Consider the following 24107-nt stretch of genomic DNA (forward strand, 5'->3'; position numbering starts at 1 on the left):
GAACAGTCAAGATATTTCAAGGTTTACCATCTGAGAAGGCAGTATTTGTTGTCTGGATTTACTTTAAAGTGAGTTTCAGCTCAGGGTTTCCTCTTTTGCTCCTCTCACGTCTGAATGATAATACCAAATTATTGTTGGAGCAAGATTTTCTTAACATCTCAGTATTAACTTTTGCAGCTATTGCACTAGCAAAAGTTGACCATTTAATTCAGATGATTTAGCAGGGAATTAATGAAATCTTCTCTTTGCTCTACTTTTCCCCCTCCTCCTCCACACACAGACGAGCAAATAATTTACAGAGAAGTTTGTCTGCTGGCTGTAAGAGTTTTACTCAGTAGGAAAATACATTCATGAAATTGCATTTCAAATGGTGAGGATCTGGATAAATGAACAAGTTTTTCAATGAACAGAGGAAGAAATGAAGGCTAGTTTGCCAGAGTTTGTGTCCTGTGTTATTCCATTTTCCATACTTTGGCTGTCCCCTCAACCCCACCTTGCCACATCCCACCTAACTCACCTTCAGGTGCAGCTCTGTCCTCTCTCCTTGCTGGTTTGTGCATGCTGGCTGGCATTTGGCTCAGCTGGCTGGCAAACCAGCATGCAACAGAGCAGTGTCATCACAGCTTCATGGCCCAGCCTGCTTCTGCCCCACCCCTCTCTCAGTCTCAAGAATCTTGCTCAGACCTCACATCTAAAGGCCTGTGCCTGCATTAAATCTGATTGGAAATGGTCAATTTAACAGCCAATTAAAAAATGTGTTTGGATGACTGGCAGTGAGATTGTCTGACCATGTATGCTTTGGCTTCTCAAGAGATAGCTAAAATTCTCTCACAGCACCCATGTCAGAGAAAGTTCTGCTCACAGAGTTTGTCTGGGTTCACGATTTAGAAGTACAACATTGTGCATAGCAGTCATTCCCACCAGCAGCTACTGAGGACAGACGGGACATTTCCCATATTAGCACTCTGAGAGTGATTAGAGCCACCTATTTATAGCTGTGCAATGAAAAAAATCTCAGCTCACAGATGTCAAGTTAGCCAGGCTTTTATGTCTTTCCTATCCGGTGGCTTAGATTATTCCTGCCTTAAAATTTTTCAGATCCAGGTTGTGACTTTATATCCAATTAATTCTGTGAGAGGACAGCAGTTCTAAAATGAACACAGAGTAAACAAAATCATTAAGAAAAGGACTGCTACGAGAGTTCAAGTTGTCATTGTGTTGTTAATATTCTTCAGTTGTTCAGGTTTAAAGGGCTTTTTGTGTGTTGTATGACATATTAAATATGTAGGAAAGGGCTTGAATGGCCTTTTCTGTTTTCAAAGCCACTACTGTACCAATTTTAAAAAATAATAATTACCCAAAAGGGACTAGAGAAGTTTTGACAGCCCATGAACCTTCCCTCAGTGCAGCTGATTTGCATATACTGTAGCTAAGAGGTGTATTTGACCCAAGCATTTATAATTAACCCTTAACTTGTCATAGCTAAAGAAAAGCTTTATTTTCATTTCAGTGATTTCGTTGCACTGCAATTCCAAGAAACACCAATTAGCTATCAAATGCTGACAACTCACACTTAGCACTGATTAGGGCTAGATGTGAACTATAAACCTATCACATTACTATAGTGCAACAGCTCATTACCAGTCTAGATTTCCTAACTAATCTTTTCTACTAATTTTTATTTAGGGACCTACTGGCCAGCTCATCTGAAAATTATATGCTAATGATCCGTGAAGAATTGAGAGTTCTAAATGGTAACATGGGAGAAAAAAATAATTCTGTTTGATCTCTTTATGTTATGATAGATGCCATTTAATCAATTAGGACAGCAGAACATATCATTCCATTCCAGACCTGGCAAATACAAAGGAAACCAGGAAAGGGTGAAAGCTTCACACATCTTGACCTCCCCCACAATATCATATATAGTATGAGAGAATGTTTGGGAGCACAGTCACTGAAACAGCAGTCAAGACACTGTTTCCTGTGGGTGTCCTGCAACAGGGGCTTGCCAAGGATGTGCCTGCTGCTAGAAGAAGGGACCTGTCAGAGACGGGGTCACAGCATTGTGCACTGTGCCTTGTGGAGATGTCAGGCAGGCCTGCTGCCAGTTAAGCCTCCAAAAGACTTAACATGGGGGGCTGGGCCCCTGGAATGTCCCAGAATCAGAAATGCAGCTTATTATTATTCCTGCCTCCTTCTCCCCCACCTGCTTGAGATTATGAAAGTATTTGAGAAACTAAAGATATGTCAACAATGACTGCTTCAGTTTTTTGCCAGAACTCTATGATAAGTCAAAGTTATTTCCAAGGTACACTGGAGATGCAGAAGGAGAAGAACACTATGTTTCATAATGCTACCACTTGCTTATGAGTAGAAAATATTATAGATGGAAAGAGATAAGTAGAATCAGGTATGAAAAGGTGCCTGATCCATACTCTGCTAAACTTGTGTGAATTAAGGGCATCATGGGATATAAAAGTCCTATATTTAATAACTAATATTAAAAAAATTGAGAGCAATGACAGAAATATTTGAAAAGCAGAACATGATCACATTTAGGGGCTATCTCATCTCCTGCTGTCTCACTGGGATGTTTCTTTTCTGAAGACTGTGATATTCACCCAACAATACTAATATTGTTTCTGATGTTTACTGCTTCCAATGCTGAATGAGTCCAAAATAGACATTATCACACACTAATGCCTAAAAACCCCCAAATTATGTCTCTAAAACAACTACTCAAACATATCCATTGCTGGTCTGTACTTGTGCAATTCAAAACTTGGATAATGGCAGAGCACATTATGCTTAGCATGTTCTCAACTCATCCAGCCCTGACCTCAAGACAATAAGTCTTTAGTATGCCAAAAACTGGACTATTTTTCCTAAATATGGCAGTAGAGATTTTTTCCTTCCTGTTGAGGAAGGAGCAAAAATCCCTTATGACTGCCCTTCTTGGAACCTGCACAGCAAGAGGAGTGAAGATCTGCCACTCTGCCCAGATTTTTAAATCTCCCAAAAGAATATTTTGTACATAAATATGCAAAGGTTTTCAAATTTAAGTGCCAGAAATGTTTCAATATGAGCATAATCAGACCACAGGGTTGGGAGATGTTGCTTCACTATAATAAAGGAGCCAGAAGGAAAAAGCACTCTACAGATAGACCTATTGCATACTATGAGGTTAACCAAGGAGAATTTACTCATACATTCAGGCATTGCAAAATGCAGTGAAAGATAATATGAGCAGTACATAACTTACAATGTCATCATAGAACACTTAACTCTTTTTTAGATAAGTCTATTTGTATTTATGTCAATAATCATTGGTAACATTTTTTTATTTGGCTTCTGGTGAAATGAAGAAGTACTTTCAAATTATGGAGTCTTAAAAATGAGCTTCTATTAAGCTTCAGTTAGTGGCACAGTTAATCAGAGAAGACTCAGAATTTACTAGCTAACGTGAATTACAGATTAGATATTAGTAGAAAACGTTGTATTTTTTTAATTCTGAGAGAAGAATTAAGGTGAAACAATACGCTGGTAACACATATCCATATGAATATGAACACAACATTTTTAAGAAATTTATGTTTGTTCTGAAATTAAGTTTAGTTCCAATAGAGAGATAACACAGCTGTTTAATGCATAAAATAGATAAGTAATTGCTGGCCAAAATGACTCTCACATACCCACACTATTACTGTTAGAGTTGAATATTAGGTTACTATAATTTCATACACAGCCTGCAATATTCTTTATTCATAGCCCACATCTAAATGTTGCCTGTTGAAAAGATCTGGTGGGTTTTTTTCACTCTCTTCAGTTAACTGTTGTTCTCTGGTCTTCCATGGGAGGAATATGCTTAGGAACAGCAGCTTTCCCAATGATTAGGTATCAGAACAGCTATTAGTGTGATGGCTCAGATTCCTCAAAGAATCAGGTATTACTCCAGAGAGAAGCACTGTTGATGGCTGGAACCTGGCCAATGGAATTAAAAATCTTTTTATACTCTCTTTTGCATGGGTGTGATATAATAGCATTTTCAGAGGAACTATGAATTTTCTTGGGAGGATGAAAAAAGCCATTTCAATTTTCAGAGTACACCTAACATAGGGTAGCTGTGATACCATCAGAGACCAGGTGATTTCTGCTACAGTGCCTCAGAAGCATTATGTCCCTGCCTGGACTATGCCTGGCCCTGATGGGAAGAAGGTGGCAGTCCCTGGGAGCATGAAAGCATGAACACTCAGATTCACAGCAGCCAGAGACTTCCTGCAAACAACATCCTCAAGGCCATGAGACTCCCTGCTCTGTGATGGGTGTGAGGAGAACAGACCTGGCACCTGCAAATGGACACACAGGACTTTACCACTTGTGTAACACACTTGATTTTTATGTCTGACACACACATGAAGGATTCTAGGCAAAGGAGCTCACAAAGGAATGTGTCCTGGTTTCAGCTCCAACAGACTGCAATCACAAGTAGCACAAAACCAATAAAAGCCACTGATTGCAATGCCATTGCACAGCACATAGCCATCCAAAACGGCAGCAGTCACCTAACAAGAAACAGAAAATCTGTTACCAGCTTTACAGAATTATTTTGTATTCTCTATGATGCAAAGACTCTATAAGTTACCAAAGCACACCCTCACTTTTTCTGTAAAACCCACTCCACAGTAAGCAGTTTCAACATTAGCAGAAAAAAAGCAGGAGCATTTCACAAATCTCACCAGAGGAGTTTTTTAGGGTGCCAACAGGTTCTCTTTCATCCGTATTTTCAGAGTCAAGTCTTATTCAGGTTTGGTCCTCATCATCCCCTGCTCTCCCCCATAGTTTATACATCAATGCAAACTACTACAACTACAGCAGCTGCTCTCAGTTGCCTGTGATGTGAGATCTGTTCTCCATCACACCAGTAATGTGCACATGTGAGAGAGATGTCCAGCATTCAAGAGGTGCATGTTGGCATGATCTGACTGAGAACACAGAGCTCCTAGAAAACTCTCTCTCTGAACAAGTGCAGTTATTTCTCCAACACCCTACCTTTGAAAACATTTCTGTTTGTTATGTTGACATGCCAGCTGTGTAGCAGATCTGGATACTGCATCTAATTCCCACCCTCCTGCACAAGCATGTAACTTAAAAACACTTCGCTCAGAGCCTGTGAAAACTGTTGTTTGCAAGGGAGAAGTAGCACAGTCTAGGAGCACAAAAGATTCTGCTACTCTATTTATAGCTAGAGGCAGACATGAAAATTGTGTTCAATCCTTAAAATACTGCTCCAAGGAGATTCAGGTCCCACCTGCACAGAGATGATGATGTGCCTTTAACAGCCCACCTTGTAAGGGCCCCTCCTCCTTCGTTCTCTGCTGTGTCTGAGCTGAGCCATGTTTGTAACAGCACCCAAAACAGCCACCACTGCTGCTCTCTGGAACCACCAGCACCAAAGGGAGCCTCAAGGACTGATATTTCTGACAGTGTGGACATACATTTTTTCATTGATTTTCAAAGAGACTGAGGTTTTGTTTCTGACCAAGAGCATGAACTAAGGAATGGGGAGAGAACAATTTGGTAAATTCCACCATCTCTCAAAAAAAACCCATTGGAAAATAATTTTAAATTGTAGTAATTTTAAATGCAGTTGGTAGGACATTTTTTTTCTGATGGAATGATAAGGTAAAACAAAGCTAAAAGACAATACAGATAAAACAGTTAAATCTACTGTCTGATATTAATTTTACTGAGTCTTGTCAGATATTTCTAGAAAGCATATCACCTGGATGGCGCTTACAAAGAAAATTTTAAAAACTAAAGTAATCTAACAAGTTCATCCTGCAGCATGAGGACTGTCTAACCAGCAGTTAGACAGTTCTAACCAGCCTGCTTAAATCTAAAACGCCAATGCATATTTTAAAAAACCCACATCTGTTCATTGTGTATAGACCTGGAGGCAACCACCAGCCAAAAACTTTGATCATCCAGCAGAATCTTGTATCTGAAGAGCACAAGAGGATTATCTCCATTGCTTTACTCTCAAATGTGTTATGAAAACAAAAACTTCAGTAAAAAAAAACATCTTGCAGTTGTAATGTCATTCAAATACTCTTGAAGCAATAAGGCAAACCGGCTGAAGTACCCTCCACTTAAACCACACAATTCTCTTAAAACCTTCTAGGGCCTGTCACTCCTTTGAGAGGGTGATGTCCAAATAGAGTCCAAGAAAAGAAGGAGTTTGAAGAAAAAATGTTCAACTATTTGCCCAGAAAATGTAAGCAAAGGTTATATCTATTCTGAAGTTAAAGTCACAAATACTATTTATATACACTGAAGAGGAAAAACAATAGTCCTGCTTGTGCCACTTCAGTAATCTCAAATCCCCATTTGTGTGGCAAGTTTGTGCATAAACTTCTTGACCTTCAAATTCATGGTCACAGACCCATTTGCAACCAACCAATAGACCATTGTACTTTTGCAGTTTTCACACTCACCAATTCCATCAATTACGTCCCTTGCAATTCCAAATAAACTCAAAATTAGGTAACACTTAACCACATACTACCTCTTTCAACAAATAAGCTGCTAATCATCAAATACAGAACATGAAATATCCCTTAGCAAGGATTTGAGGATTATCTCATCTAATTAAATATAAGCATGTTTTCTAATCTGTGGGTTTAAGCCAAATCCCAATAAAAAGATTTCCATTGATTTACATAAAGTTTTGGATCAAGCACTGGGAGAACTTGATTTTGCAATTTGAAGAGAAAGAGACTTTAAAAAAATGCATAACTAAATGATAAAGGGAAAAAAGTTGTTAACTCATTTAAATCATCTGGCACAGGAATGGACTGCTAGGGTAAGGTCTCGAGAAACACACCACTGAAAGTTTCTGTATTTCTTTGACATCATGAAAGTTTAACAATCCATCCAACCACTGGTTTTCAGGCTCCTAAAAGCAGATTTGATATTGTTAGACACACTGGAACACATTATATTGTTTATTTATATAACTACCAGCCATCCACAGACACTTGACAATCAAGGACAAAGATAAATTACCAAAAGGAATTACAGATATTGAAAATTGTCAAAGATTTGGACCCAGAACTCTGCATTGAAATTGCATAAGCCTAGCCCTTAACCTGTCTTAAACAGTTTATTATGTAAATGTTAATGGATAATTGTTGGTTACAAGTTTATTTTGCTTTTAAATTATTCTACCAACTAAGCGTTCACTTCAGCTCTTGAGAAGTTATTCCACTAATAGGAATCCCTGTTAGCATGCTTTAAAGTTTATATTCCTCCACATCATTACTTTAAAATAAGAAATCATTCTGCCACTTTGTCTCACCAGACACAATTCTCTTCTCCTGGGTGTTTTCACATCCTTGAAACACTACAGAGCAGTTGTCATCTCTTCTCTCAAAGGCCTCCTTTTCCCTACAAACTATAAGGCTTTATTTCTGTCACAGTGTACTCTTCCAGGTGAGTAACCCTTTCATTTCAGACCATTCATAATTCTTCTTGCTTCTCTTTTAAGTTCTCTGCAGTCTGTAACCTTTTCTTAGCAATGAGATGCACAACTCCAAAGAAGCAGCTATATACTGGCAGATAAATAGAAAATCTATTTTCTTTGGTCTGCTGCAGTGGGATGTCTTTTTGGTCTGAGTTACAGTGGTTTTGTACAAGCAAAGAAGGATCAATGCAGAAATGAAATTTAATTTAACACATCATATCCATATGCAACTATTCATGAAACTAGAGATAACAAAAAATGTGAAATAAGTCTAATAAAAATTATGACATGCTTTTTGATAATTTGCTGCATCGTACAAGAGGTAGTTATTCCAAGGATATGACTATTTAAAAATTGTTCAATTATACATGAAATGAATTATCACCACATTTCTATGAGAGAAAATGTATTAATGTTCAATTGAGCCTGAACCAATGGTGGAACAGGTGAGAATAAACTGCTGGATACCCTGACTAAAGGTTCAAAATGACATTTTAATGAATTAAGTACAGATTAATTTTTGTATGAAATTACCACAATGGCCTATTTGGGTTCCACTCAAGCCATATTTCAGGAATAACTGCACACTACTGGATTGCTTGTTCATTACCAGCCACGTCTGTGCTGGCCCGGGACCAAAGCAGTGTCCTTCTGTGATGCAGCTATCTGCTGCTCATAGGAATGGCTATTTAAATGAAATTAGTAATTGCTGTTAAGTCTGACTAAACCACAGCACTTCCCTTCTCATTTCATTTTGCAGTCCATCATTATTTGCTTCTTACAGTACCCATAAAGTACTAATTCGCTGAGTGGTTCAAAGAGCATTCAAAGAGATACTTCATGAGGCCTGATTCTTCTCACTTGAATGCTTGTGGCAGAATGGAGCTTGTCAGCTGAGGGCTGTTGTAAAACTGGTGCAAGAGGAGCTCAAGCTCAGTGAATGCAACATAGCCACTTACACCCATTACACATGTTCACAGACACTGCTGCTCCAATTCCTGTCACATTTCCAGACTGGCAGGACTGACCCAAAGCTGGGGAAAGGCAGCTCCACCGCAGCTCTTCCTTTGAGGATTTTGTCTCTTTTACTCTCTCTCATTAAGTTGATGATGAAAGATGTATGCAGATCTATAAGATGTATGCAGATAGAGCTCAAATCTGCACTATCAGCTGTACAAACTATCCTACAATAAAGGGCATTGTTGGTGAACATTACAACAGCAATTTCTGGAGCATGCAGACCCATCATCTGCATGTTCCTGAACTGCTGATTAAATTATTCTAACCAAATGCAGGGAGTTTTCCTACATTCACAAACTATGCATCCCTAATTTCACCTATTTTATATAGTTGCCTGGAATAAAGAAGGAAAATACCAGAAATTTAATCTAGTAAACTGTCAGATAGAGAAAAACCCCAAAGATTAACATAATTGCCAGATGCTCCTTGCATGCATGCTGTCCTCATGATATGCATGCTGACAGAGTTTCATTGCTCTTGCAGTGAACTGCATTGCACCTGCCCAGTGACAAAGGGCACATGCCTAAGGTCAGTCCTCCGCTGGTACAAGGTAGCATTGCTCCAGTGGCTTCAGTGTCTGTTAGCCAAGGTTCTAGTCCACATAATCCTGGCTGAAAACATCAAGGAAAAACTATTTTGTTCCTGAGCAGACCATGTTTTTCATTGCTAATTAGGATCTATTTCACGTTCAACAAAATGTCCATTGACCACTCTACTACACTCTCCTACAATTGGATCATTCAGGGGTATTTCTTAGGCTTATTTCTCTTTTTGAATAGGCTCATTACTTCTTCCTTGTTTGCTTCCCAGTTCCTCTCTGTGGATTGTTGTCTCTTCCACACACAATTTCAGGGTCTCTTGGAGCTTTCCCATTCATTTAAGACCATTTCCCAGCCCTGTGATTCTGTTTCAGCTGTTTCTCCTGTCCTCATTTACCCCCCTTCTTCTGCTCTCACAGTTCCTCAAGTAAAACAGCAAAACAGTTTTTCATCCACTTCTAGAATATTCAATATAAAATTAACACAGAAAGATTGGAGATTCTGAAGAGCACACCAGATATTTTTTCTGAGGCTGTGATCTTTGTACCATATTCTCATTGTGGAGGTGCAAAAGTTAAAGAACAGAAGATATAGTTGAAGCAGTGGAAAGTAAAAGTGATTCAAGTTTCTTAATGAAAAACAAAAACCAAAAAAAAATCTAGTTTCAGGTGCTGATGAAGTAACCATTAAATAGATTGCTCATTTGACATATAGTTCAAATGTGCCATTAAATTCTTAGACCTAGTAAGCAGACATGGTTGTGTGGATCCAACAAAGCTAGGACTTTGTACAAACTCACAAATAAGGGTAAAATCTCCAGTACTACTAATAATTATTGCCCAAGAAAATCCTAACATCCTCCTGAAAATCCTAACATCTTTCCTGAGAAAAATAATATAACTCATGCTAAAAATGCAAAGGCAATGCATATAAACAAAAGATACTTGGCATTTCAGTTCTTCACAAACACAGATTTTTACAAAGACGAAACAACTGCAGATAGATGCACACATCTAACTAAGAAAAGAAACTGAGGTACTGGATCCATCCAAACCCCCTTTTCATTTTTTTCAATAATTAAGTTACAATTTAAAGAAAATATTTGATATACAGCTCATTCTTTAAACTAGTATATCACAATACTATAATCCAACACTTTCTCTTTTCTCTTTACTCAAAAGCAAAAATATTCTACATTTGATCAAAAATACTCACATTCTCCATGACATTGGGAGTTTTTATGTGAGTTATTAACTCTAAAGAAAGGGGAAAATAGAGTAATAGTCCTAGCAATAGTGAAAAAGTATATAGTGCTTTTTTGCCAACTCTGAATGCCCTTTAAAAATCCTATTTGATTTTTTTCAGTTTTAGAAATGTGAATAAAGAAATAAACACCTGAATAAATTATTTTCCAAAGGTCATGCAGAAAGAAAGAAAGAATGGATTAACCCATGCTTTAAACCCCAGATTAGATCTTAAAACACAGTGGCTCTGCCATGAAGCTTCTTGTGCAACCTTGCACCAGTCACTTAATGTAATTTTATTTTCTGCACATAAGATCAAATAAAGCAATACCAGATTAAGACATGGGAGGAAATGCAACCATATGACAGAAAAACAGAACTGCCAAGAATAAAATTCATGCTTTTAACTCACACTCATCTACTTTACAGACAAGACTCCCTCCTTGGATAAGCAAAGCATGTAGTTGAAAATATAGGATGCCTGTAGAAACACTAGCACATTGGAATAGCACAATAAGAGAGAAGCCTGTTAAATAAAACAAGCAACAATTTCTGGAAGAGAAATTCATACAGCCTTGCACTTTTCTAAACAGTTTCCTTACATTCTCACAGTCATTAAAATGCATAAAAATGATTATTTCCAAAACAGCATTACCATGAATTATCACCACCCATGTTGCCTAGCAACTGGAGTAATTTTTGAATAGTGAGCTATATAAACCAGTATCTGGAGTTTGTGCAAATGGGTGTTCATTTGAGGGTTTAAAACACATTCATCTTGGAAATCAGAGGCAGATAATACAGCACCGACATAAAACTGAAATACTCTTAAAAACATAAAATGGCACTAACAATTACTGCATCTTAGAAAACCCTTCTGTAGCAGATCTAAGCCCAACCATATTTGGTCACTGACTCCCTTGTTCTTCCTTGAGCTTGCAAGTGCCCCTTTCCAATTTTTTTATTACATTCCCATGGAGAAAATAATTCTTGCCCAATCTTCTGAAGGATGTCTTCATACCTCAAGAGCAAGAGAAACTGGTGACATAAAATGGCAATGTATTTAAGTAAAATAAAAATTTTATTTTCATATATGACACTGAGCTGGAGGAATGGTATGGAACAACAAGGTATGTTGTTCATACAATCAGAACAATGTTCTTACTAAGGTTCAAAATAGGTCTGGAAATAGTGGCAATAACAGTGACACTGAGAGATTAGGGAGAGATTAAAAGTACATATATAAAATATACAAACTCCCAGAAATCATGGTCTGGTCACTCATTAACTGCAAGTATTTGCCCAGTGTAGGGATTCTTGTCCCATCTTCAGACCCATGTGAAATTTGACTTGAATACAAGACAAGAGCCCCCAAACCATATCAAAACATATTTTTTGATGTCTGAGAATGTCTGCATTACTTTCTTACAACTTCAGAAAACAAGTTCCTACTAAAGCTAGTATAAATCTTTGTAACTATTCCCAAAATGGGAGCGTATGGGGGGGCTCTTCCCAAGGGAGAAAGATTCCAACTGAATGGTTTCCAAAGCTTAGCCTTGTGGCTAAAAATTAAAGAAAAGCAACATGTGCTGAAAAACAGCATGTGTTTCTCATAGAGACTGCAGGTGGAGAGGCAAATTCATCCCTGGCACAAACTCAGAGACCACTGAAGGCAATGCAGTGGCATCTGCTTGCACCAGCTACGAATCTGAACAAGATTTTCCCTACAACTACTACCTGTGGAGATAAAGCTGGATACAAAACTTAAGTGAATTTAAGAGCTTGCAGCCTCTCAAAGTTTAGAGAACCAAATTTTTGCCATCAGAGAAACACTATGCATTGCGAGTTTCCAAGTCCCCAGGAAGCCATGCAGTGGCTACTGACAGGCTGCCATAAAATACTTAATGGCTGCTTAATAGCTCAGATACTGAAAAGATGTTCCATTTTGTCTGCTGCTCTATGGAAATTTACTGAGACCACACACAATGTGCAGAGCTGTCACATAAAAAAACACTTCCATTGTTTTCCTTTGGTCCCACTCAAAAAGGCAGTTAACAAAAACATAATTTTATACTTAGCAGTGAAAGAGAACACCCCCTAGAGAAAGGAGAATTATCCCCATTACAGAGGGATCACTGCTCTAAACAAGAGGTGCCTTGAACACATATCATCTCTTTCTGTGTGGTACTGAGCCTCTTCTGCAATGCAGCACATGCACATCCAGATTCTCCCTCCTCTCATCTCCACCAAGGAGCACGACACAGCTGTACCGCCAGATCACTGAGCTACGAGTGCTCATCCAGCCACCAAAATTCTTATTTCCATTGCTCAGGAATAGACTACATGTGGGAAAAAAATGTTTTCTGGATTCTTCCCAGCAACAGGAAGAAATGGTTTGCTCCAAAATATGCCAGTATATTTTTCAAATTCTATTCTAAAAGTCCTCCTACAAACAGGACTTTGACTCTGATTTACAGATGACCAACCACTTCTCTACACTCTATAATATCTTCTTATAGGAGGAATTCCTATTAGGAGGGAACTAGAGGGGATTGTAGCCTGAAAAGAGCTTTGATCTTCTTTCAGCAGTACAGACATTGATGAGAAAATATGCTGACATCTCTGGCTGTGTAGGCTCAGAAGTGCAACAGCTGGGAGTCACAGCAAAAAGAGATTGAACACACAGCAATTAGAAGACATATTTGGTAATCCTTTTCTCCTGGTCAGTCATTGCCAGGAAAGACAATTGTTTTTATTTGGTAACTATTCCTTGTATGTTTAGATCTAGCCTAGTGAGCATTACTGACATTATCTTTTGTATTCCTACCGGTGACCTTCTCTTCAATCCATAAAATCCAACAGGAAGAAAGACAGGTTTGTGATAAGCATTGCCTGAGTTACACTTTGTGAAGTGCAGAATTCAAGGTATTTTCATGCTATGACAAGGTGCACGATCCACAAAACATTTAATGAATATTTATACATAGAAATTTGGTTAGTCATTAACTGAATTCCAGCCTGATTAAGCTCTAGGAATGGGAATATTTCCAGAAAGCATGCTTTAAGTCCAGACTACCAAATAATTTTTGAAAGTAAAGGTTTGAAGAGAAACAGATTATAACCAATATCAATTCATTTTTACTTGCCAAAATGAAGACAAAAACAAAGGAGCAATCTTGAATGGACATGTGTAAATAATCAAGTTTGCAGCTTTTTAAATGCTGAAAAGGGTAAAATGCATGGACTGAAATATTGCTCTATGGATTACTTGGTTCATTCTCCATGTCATCCTGTTGTTCCTAACTCCTGATGACATACACCTCTCCTTCACAAATGGTGACATTCATTGGCAGTTTGATTACAAGATGCTACTGGAAGCCATTCCTATGATACTAGTTGCTACTCTTTAGGATCTAGCCTAGAGAAAAGCAATACTGCCCACAAAATCAGGAACTTCTCAATAGGAAGGCAGCGTGACTCCCTGGGCCGGGAAATGAATCTGGGCTTCCTCTCAGATCTGCACACATGACACAGAGGGAGAGAACGTGATGACAAGAAATGAGCACAAGGAATACCCACTAGGTGAGCAATTCTTGTTTCCCAGAAGCTCCCTGCAGTAGCAATGGCCTATGTGGCAAATAGGGCCTACTTCTTTTTTGCATATGAAAAGCTGACACTGAGATTTAAACCATACAAAAAAACCCTCAAAGTAACATAAGGTCACAGAAGGAATCTAATGACAAACATGCATGCTCATTGTGATATATATTTCCAAGAAAGCATATTGCATACAGTGGACAGCAAGATAATTTTCTCTACAGTGCTGCATTACAGCAGCAATGTTCCTCTCCTTGGAACAAATATGAAACATTTTCACGTGCTTTGAAACATTAAAAAAATTTTTGAACAGCTGCAGAAAACAAAACCCTAATGTGTTGAACTTCAAACCTTAAGATCTTTCAGCCACCTGGGTCCTATTTCAGCAGCCTTCTTCCTTTGAAACCTATTTGTCAAACACAGTGTGTAGCTACCAGGTGTAAGGTCAGATAAGGTGTCACTGAACCTCAGGCAGCTTTTGCCATGGCTCAAGAGGGCTGCATTGACCTCAGCAGACTGTTTTCCTCCTTACCCAAATCTGCCTCAGGCACAGACAGACAAACTGCTTTCGAGCATCCTCTCATTAGGCACAACCCAGAGCAGCACTTACTTGTATGGGATGTGTTTGCTCCCATTGACAAGGGCGAGGATGACATTGCCCAGCGCTGGCAAGGAGAGGCAGAGGCCGGAGCTTCCCTCGCGGCTCTTGCTGAGCACTTTCACGCAGCTGCCCAGGTCAATAAGGTGCAAGCGGCTGCGACCTCCAGACACTGCCACAAACAAAGAAAGCAGACAGTTAGTGTGGGCCTCCAAAAGCAGCTTCCCAGGAAAGCAAAAGTCTCACTGTGACTTGTAAAGGGGAAACAGCCCAGGAGCCTTCCCTAATTCCCCTTAGCAGACACGGCTGCAGGGGTTCTGCTAACGCATTGTCGGCATTTATGGCTGTACATTGCTGAACATTGCTGCCTACTCTGAACCTGCTCAAAAATTGTTGAGTACTCACTTGCTCCTGCAAGCTTAACTCTGTGAGAGTTACCAATGTGTCTATATTTTTTTAAAATTTAGCTCTATTAGCCTGTACCTGAGTTGGCTCTATTTCTGTCACTGTCACTACTGTTTCTCTGTCTGGTAAACTACAGGCTGGGAATTCCTGCTTAGTAATCAAGGATACTTCTCTTCTTTTTCCCATCCTGAGTACTGTATCTTAAGAAGACACTGTGGCATCTGTGGGATGTTCATCTTCTCCTCAGGTCGATATACTTTCACAGTAGCATTTCAGCTCAGAAGTTTGCCAAGACGCCGATGATGGATTGTGAGGTAGCACCTCTGTTCTCATAAGAGTTTCTGTAAAACTAGCAATAGATCTTTATAGTTTTATCTTGTTTACTCTGCATCAGCAAAATACTTCCAGAGTGAAAAGATGCTACCATTGACACACCAAAATTGATAGACATTTTCTCTCTTTAAAAATCTGTGCTTCCTTATGAATCCAGGATGGGAACTATGTAGACTTCACAGAAGTGCTTCCAGCTCTCTACTGTCTCAGAACAATTTTCTAGCTGACTTTTTTGCATCTGATCTTGGACCACTCCTCCCCGTTCTCAAGAGTTAGTTTAGAAGCAGTCTGTAGGAAAAGGCAGATTTATTTCTAGGATCTTAACTCAATAGGTACAGAACAGAACAGAATCACTATGTTGTAAGAGAGGTAATAGCAATATATGAGGACACAAACACACCTCAAACAGCAGCACAAATACTTTCACAACTGAGTTTAACTCCATGCAAGTTAATTCGCAGGATCCATTTTGACACAGGATCTCAGCTTGCACATTTGGTAAGTAAAAAGAAGGAAGATGAACAAAGACAGAAGACCTCCTTTGGGATTTGTGAATAATATTCCAAAATGTATCCAGTATCTCTGCCAACAATTGTTAAAATACAGTTATGTCTGCTGCTTAAAGTCCTCTTAGTTCTTCAGCTCTGTCAGGTGTTAGGTAACACTGGATTTCTATGTACTCCTCTCCCCAGAAAGTATCCAGAGACACTATGGACTCCTGCATTGACTGCAGAAAATTAGGCTACCTTGGGGAACCAGTAAAGCACCTGTACCTCTCAACTGATCATGGAGGACCTTTGTCTCCCCTCTAAGAGTCGTTTAAACCCTTAAAGAGTCCCTAAGTCCTCTAACGTGTCTATTCTCAGAAGACTGGAATTCCTTACTTGAGTGTCTCACAATCATTTATTTAGAAAAACAAAGAAATGCATTTAGTTGCTACTGTAAATGACTGTAGGTGACTTTACTGAATCACATATAATAAATATTTCTGTTACTAAGATTACTAGATGTCAGGGAAACAAAAGAAAATTAAAGAAATCACTACCTTTCAAAAACTGTCATATTGTTTCCACATATACTCCTATTACATAACTTGAGGAAATCCAGAGTAAGATCACTTACTGGTTGTTTCTTTCTTATTTAATTTACAAGTTGAAGTAATATTTTAAGACTGTAGATCCACTTGATTAATCTGAAAATGAAGCTATTTGTTAGGCAAGTCGGTCACTAATGAGCCTGGCTACTATAGAGAAAAGAAGTGGAACATCCTAACACTTGGGGATTTTTTCTATGGTCACAGAGACTTTGTAGAGTTGACAGCTGAAAAATGACAGTGATCCAATTCTGCCACAATGTCATTTATTTCAATGGTGCTAAGCCTGTTTCATGACATTCCTGGTAATGAATCTAACAAGGAGGTAAGTACAGTACCAACGCCTTATTCTAAGAGTCATTTTTTACCAAAATCACATGTTAGCCAGCCCTTTAATCTCTTATCCTTTAGAAGCTGGGTTTCTTTTTATTCCCCCCCTTTCTTCCTGTCCTTTTTTAATCCTGTTACTGGAATCTATATATCTCTACTATGTGCATGGGTTTTTTCTGAGAAGTCCTTCATTACAGCAGGAGACAGTGATAATCACTAGGCGCCCTTTCTGAGCAGCTGGAATTCCCCTTCATTCAATTATCAGTGGGATCTGACCCTGCCTAGCTTGTAAGGCCACTCAGATATGGGAACCTGAAGACAGGAGGATGGCCTGGCCACAAGACAAAGATATAACTAGAGGCTGTGGGCAAAGCATGCCTTATTCTAATCCAACAGGATCATACCTTCTTTTTCTGAAATTATAATCACAAGACAATAATATTTTCTCTTTTATAAATGGTATCTGAAAGTAGAAGAAAAGGACTGTGTGTGCATGTACTTTTGTGTAGTAATAAATATGGAGCATTAAATAATTGCAATAATTATTCCCTCAAAATCAGCCATCTTATTCCTATAAACCAGTCTGAGTATTCACTGTCTTCCTTTCCACCACAGGGTGGTTAATTAATAAATCTTTAGTTAATTGAGATTTCTGACTGCCAATTCCACAGGGGTTATTACTTAAATACATGCAAGCTGCATTTCCATTTAGAGGAACTTTTTGGTTTTTTTCTCTTGTAAGTACAGTCAGTGCAAATTTTCTTCATTTAAACATTAGACATTAATACTGCAGTGCTGATCACTCACTACACATCACGCCTTGCAATCTATTCCTTATTACCAACAGCCTATGCAGAGCCAGGAGCTGAAACATAGGCTCTTTCTGCAGAATTGCTTAAGCCCATGAGTTTAAAGAAGGAGACTTCTCTGGTCTCTTTCAAACATTTTTCTCTGTAAAGAAATGATTATTTGAAAAAACTATTTTTAATGTCAGAGTTTTCTTTTACAGTGTTATTCCTACATTATACAAATCTTTTATCATTGGAATTTACTTACAAAACCCCCTCTCTGTATATCTTCAGTCATAAACAATTTGGGAGACTTGAAACAGAAGACAAATATAATAAAAAAATAAATGGTGTGAGAGAAAAAGAAAGCTTTGAAAATTACAGAAACATAAAATTAGACACAGAAGCACATTTTCCTGGGATATGGAAGTAAAGCCACAAGCCAGTGAAAGCATACATGACAAAGACAGGAAACAAGCCTATCTGAAAAATCCAGACCCTTTACAAAGAATCAGGAGAGTCCTCTGTGCACACATAGTTGGGCTAGCAACTTAAATATCATTTATCTCCAAGAAAGGGTATAGTTTATGGGTTGTCAACATCAGCTTCCCAGTTTATGGATTGCCAGCATCAGCTTCCACACACACTGCCCTATTTAGGTGCCAAAGAGGAGCTGTTAGCATAAGGGTGGCAAGGAATTCCAGTCCCACAATATTTTAATCCGTGACCTCAACACTATCTATAAAGATAATAATAAAGGGCAATTTGAAAAGCACCTTAGCACACAGGGCTGAGAACTGCTAGTGTCTCCACAAGAGCATCTAAACTGACAAGTGAAGGTAATAAACCCCAGTGGCCTTTAATGGCCTTAGGTGGGTCTTCAGCAAGCACTGGACAGCCTGCTTGTATGAATGGCCCCACCCCACAGTGAATGGAGAACTCTGCTGATTTTCACCCCTAAAGAGAATTGCTTGAAGGCCCACTCCAAGGCAGCCTTGGAGGAGGCAGAGAGGAGCAAGAGGACAGCTTACTTCCGCCCTTGCCGCTCTTCTCCATGCGGTACTGGTAGATGTGCAGCGTGAAGAGCATGTGGGAGTTGCGGTGATCCTCCTCATCGCAGTCCCGCTGGCTGCTGCGCCGGGAGGCGATGGCGGCGTCCAGGAAGAAGGCGGCCTTCTCTGCCGTGGGGGCGCGCAGCTCGCTCTGGTTCTGAAGCTGCAGTTAACACCAGGGAGAAACGGCTGAGAAATTCCCGCACGGGTAAACACCGCCAGACAATTTCCTGCAATCAACATGTGGTGTGGATACACTGGCTTCTACTGGGACCACAAATGAGGAGGTGTCCAATGGAATGAGACCCTCCTGAGGGCAGTGGCAGTAGCATGCCCTCCAGGAGCCCTCATGGCTAGAAGTGGGAAAAAAAATTGCAGAAGACACGTCAATCCCAAACTCAACAGCTGGCAGAAAACAGCAGCGGCAGGGCTACGTGCTACCCTTCAGAAAGTGTTAGAAGGAAGCAGTCCACAGATAAATCTCAAAAATAACAGGACTGAAGCTTGTGTTCTGCCCCATACCATATGAGGAGCAGCCCAGAAGAAAGGCCTTTTCCTCGCCCCTTCATACCACAAGTTTATTACCCACCTGCTCATAAGCCAGGGCAATCCATTAAATGGAAGAAGACAGGTAATGCACAAACATTCATATTTGCTGGACCTCAGTCCCTGTCACCAGCCTGCTCTCAACTCTTCTAAGTGACAGACAGCATAGGAGGGCAGATATTATTAACACCTCCTAACATTAGGAATGCCTGCATGTTTCATGGCACCTATGACTAGTTTGTCTGTGCATGGGACACGAGACTGCAATCTGATGGCATTAGTTTTGGCAGTACACAGAACTGGCCCACAGCCCATAGGATAGATTCGTCTTGTCTGGCATAAAAACAGCAAGGAGCTCCCTGTTCATGGGGTTTGCTCCCCTGCTATATAATATAGCTGACAGTTAAGTTCTCCAAAAACAGTGATTCTGTTTTCTCTTTGCAACCATTATCCAGTCTGAGGAGGGATAAAGCTGAGGCTGTGCGTAGGATTCAGTGACACAGCTGAAGGCTGAGCTCTCTCAGGAAAGAGGGAGGGGGACAAGAAGGAGTTAACAAGGTCAGCAGAAGGCAGGCCAGTCTGTGAGCTGATCTCACTAATGTAAGCAACAAGAAAATGTGCATACTTGGAAAGGTCCAGTGACAGACAGCATGACATATGGTGATCACTCATTTGCTATACACACTGCTGATTCTGCATATCTGCATGGCTATAATATAATATCCTCCCTTCATCTGAGGGTTTGGAGAATTCAGGTGTACGACACATGACTCCAGAATGTCTTGTAAGCACTCATAAAAATGCTTCCTTCCTTGTAATTTAATTCAGTCTTTCACACTGCAAAGATACATAGGTGTCTCATGGAGCTTCTTCACTGATCTAAAATAATTAATTTTGTATATACAGCTGTACTGTCAGCATCTATATGAAAATAAGCTACCATAATAGAATATATATTATTATTGCTATTGTGCTAAAATTGTGCTAAAATACCTTAGTAAGGAATTAAGCACTATGAAGGCGCTGGTTGTGACACAGTTATGTAACACATGCAGTCTGCAAATTCTTAACTGAACCATCCATCACTCCAACGGGAGCTGTACAGACTCAAGTCTCTCATATTTACTGGACTGCATCAGTTACAGGACACCAGAGGGTGAGATCTCTAGTGATACAGTAAGTATTTCATAAAACGCTGAAGTCGGGAGTTAAGTGAAAATGAGAGGCCCTAATTGTTATTTAAATCAAAACACAACTTTATAGTCCTCAGGTAAAATGCAAAAGAATGGAAAATATGACCTAAGTATGCCTAAAAAGCTTAAACCACAGAGATAAGATAAAAAATTTATTACTTGCTGTTTAAAATCTCACAGTTCATGACTTGTGTGGATGTGAGTCATGATCTCTAGATGCTTGGAGGTGGATACAGGGAACATGACCCTGTAGGTCTGTTCCCTTCTCCCTCTATTCCCCATTCTGGAATAAGCAGGCCTCTTGACAAAAGCATCCTTTGCCTTTCAGGATGAAAGAATGTTTTCAAGTTCCATCACTTTCTTCTGCACCCTCTTCATCTACTCATACAAAAAGCAGATTTACTCCCCTACAAACAGCAAAAAGAAAGAATAGGAACCTTTTCCCCTCAAAAGAAAGGGGAAAAAATAGAGCTGCTAAGAATTTCTCATAGTTACCCAGAAAATAGATGAGCCAGTTACTCATTCCTGCTAAACTCCAAACCAGAGAGAAGTTTGAGTTTTATTGACTTGCCCAGCTCAGGAATTTACTTCTTGGCAGGAATTAATAAGTAGCAATTAATGCTCCCTACAACACTGCTAATGCAAATGCTATAAATAATGTCATTTAAAAGAAATAAACAGCCATATTAATGGCCTACAGCAACTTATATAGTGAATATTTTAGCTTGTTGTTTTACAAAAGAGAGATCACACTTTTGTTTCTTTTTTTTTTTTTAAGAATGAGGCGAATTTGTTTGCTCTGAATGTTTTCACATTTTATTGCAAACACAAGCCCTTGCTCTATATCACTTATACTAGAGGTACAAATATTTAGGCCAGGAGAGCATATGGCCCTGCAGCTGCAAGTCATAAAGTTCTTGCATGTTTTAAAGTAAACACTTTCAAATCTATAAACTCTATGCTCTGGGTAGCTCTTGAATTTGAACCATCTCAATAGCTCCAGAAGAAACCAAAAAAGTCATGTTTACTTGTTTCAGTGTAAAATTAATCTTGGATTCACCTGCATGCCACAAATGGGGTCTTCACAAAGGTAGACACCTGGGGACTGGCCATCTTGTAGGCTGCCTGTAGCCACTTCAGACAACAGGTCTCTCAGATTTTCTTCTTTCCCCCACACTTCCACTGCAGAAATCCGGACCGAGAAGCGCGCTCCTGTCTTCTCTTTGCGTTCATTAATCAACTTGAATAGCCACGAGATGGCACAAGGAATTATTCCAAGGTTTTGCATGGAATCATCCTTCCCAATCATGGTGTATGACTTCCCTGTCAGGAATGGGGGGGATGAAGAAAATATAACATCATTCCCAGGACCTTGACAGCCTTCTGCCAAGAGAGATTATCCTGTACAGCATTCATGAAAACAACTTCACAACAAGGACAGTCAGCAATGGGAAAAGATAGGCAGGTAGACAAGTAGGACATGGAAAATCCAGATGAAATCTTGAGCTTCTTTCAAAAATCATTACCTCATGCATTCCCCTGACATCTCCCATTCCCAATGGGTGCTGCAGGCCTCCTCCTTGCAGCGCTGCAGCATCTGATGTGGTTGAATCATGGAAGGAATTGGGGAATTGAGCAGAGTAGGAGTGCCATGGTCTCTAAACACCTCTACTTTGAATACTGTAAGTGTGGTATTCTTTCAATTCCATTTTACTTCAAAGCACTAGATTGTATTTCAAATGCTGGAGTTGAGATTGACAGAAACCTGATCCCAGAATCACACAGATATAATTTCACTCAGGAAAAAAACCTCAAAACCAACCAGGTATACTTGGTTTAGAAGTGGGTCCACTACAATTAATATTTCATCTGGGTCAAAACCATCCCCTGGTAAGGTATTTTTTAACTCTGCAACTTTAGCTCTGGCTTTTCTTTGTTGTAAAACTTTGGTGATTAAGAACACATACAGAGTACTACCTTTAACTGCTTTAGGTTTGTCTACATATAATCCTTTTTAGATGAGTTTTCTAAAGATCCTAAATTTATAAGCCAAATGGTAATGGTATACATTCTTTCAGGCAAGTACTTGTGGCTTCTTTACCTTGTTTCATTTCTTATGTTGAATCTATGTGGAAAAAAAAATCAGTGAAAAAAATACTTCTATGCACATGTCTCTGTCCAGGTCTGGGTAAGTCCATGGTCCATGGTTTGTGGAATGGTGGTGGTGCAGTTAACAAAACAACTGCAGAGACCCAACTTGTGCTTCAGCAAAAGCCTAGCTAGGATACCTCTCTAAAGGATGCGTAGCACTTGTGAGAGCCTGTTATCTGGTGGCTTCCTTTCCCATCTCATTTGCAATGTTGCGTTTGGCAGGTCACATCTAAGACCTTATCCTTTTAAGTTATATTTGTACATCTGTGGTTGTTTGAGACAGTAAAGAATGGAAATCATTGCACACATCTAATAAACCCCTCTTCATTCAAGAGACAGTACTTCCAAATTAGATAAACATGATTCCAATTAGATAAACATGAAAAAAACATGATTACTCTCAAAATCCAGTTATGTCAAAATAATAGTGTTAATGATGATGATTCTCCTTTTTATTGTCCTTCTGTGAATACCTGAAATGCTATTGAAGCATGTCCAAAGGGTGAGTTTTGATCCATCAGTAACATTCAGTCACCCATTAGAATAAGACTTGTTGGAGACACAGCAGGAAGAGGTCAGTAATGAGTGAACTGTCTAATCAGGGAAGAGAGTATAAATCAAACTGCCTGAGTGCCCAGTCACACTCTGTAAGAGTGCCATCACAAACATCAAGTACTTGAGTGAATACTCATAGTACACAGCTTGATAAAAGTGGCATTTGGGCAAACCCTCACCAACACCAAGCACATTTGGAAAACTGTAGATCACTGTTGGACCATTCATTAACAAGTGAAGACAATGAAAGACAAAACTGCTATAATATTTAAGGGCTGAAATGAAGCAATAATTCAAAGGTAAGTTCAGTTCTAAAGAGCATGCTGCCCAACATTTACACAATAAGAAAAGTGAATAAATGTGTAAGCAAGAGGTGAAGATGTAGCACGAGATCATGCACAGGTACTTTCAAATACAATTAATATACACAGAAAAATAAAAGTTTGATTTCCTTAATCTAACAGACTAGCAATCCTGTATTAAAAATATTCCTTTTGCTGCTTATGTAGGGAAATTTAGCAGTACCAACCAAGCTTGGCATGACCAAAGCAGAACACGCAGCCATCTGCCCCATTGACCACAGACTGGATCACCTCAGCCACAGTCCCAGCACATACTTCAGCCTGTCACAGGTATTGGGAAAAAAAAAGAATAAAAACACAGGAAATAAAAAACCAGAAGCATAAACAATATTAAGGAAAATAATTATTTTCACCAAAAAGGGGTATTAATGTCTTCCCTCCTCCAGATATCATGTTGAAGTATCAAAAAATCTAATTTTGCTTGTCTCATTCGTGTGACCTGTGCTGTTGATGGGAATGACATTAATTGTGTAAGCACATGAAGCAGGACTTGTGTTCTGGATCAAGTAAGTTTTATTCGCTGATGTATCAACATCCTTGGTGGCATTAAAAAAATACACATATCGTAAGGGGGTGTAGTTGGTTTGTTAGAACTGCCTATTTAAGGGATTTTAAAATACAGTTTTGATTAAAAAACAACACTGAAGAATTTTTGCATGATCAATTATTTGCCCAGTTATGGACTGAGTTTAATTCCACAAGCATGTGGGTAAGGAATGCAAAGGGAACAGCCTCTTTGGAATTAGCTGAGTGACCCAACATTATTATGAGTCTTC

The 24107-nt window shown here is 39.2% G+C and overlaps 1 protein-coding gene across 1 annotated transcript in view; it reads right to left on the reverse strand.

The window, feature by feature from the left end:
* Window positions 1-24107, reverse strand: part of KIF26B (kinesin family member 26B) — a 275199-nt gene that overhangs the window by 39726 nt on the left and 211366 nt on the right. The window contains exons 7-10 of the mRNA XM_030236166.2: window positions 23499-23592; window positions 21324-21586; window positions 18504-18687; window positions 14536-14695 (exon numbers count right to left, since the gene is read on the reverse strand). Of these exons, the coding sequence (XP_030092026.2) occupies window positions 14536-14695; window positions 18504-18687; window positions 21324-21586; window positions 23499-23592 (701 nt within the window). The remainder of the gene's footprint in view (window positions 1-14535; window positions 14696-18503; window positions 18688-21323; window positions 21587-23498; window positions 23593-24107) is intronic.

Source organism: Serinus canaria, chromosome 3 (assembly GCF_022539315.1).
Source record: "Serinus canaria isolate serCan28SL12 chromosome 3, serCan2020, whole genome shotgun sequence".
Lineage (NCBI taxonomy): Eukaryota > Metazoa > Chordata > Aves > Passeriformes > Fringillidae > Serinus > Serinus canaria.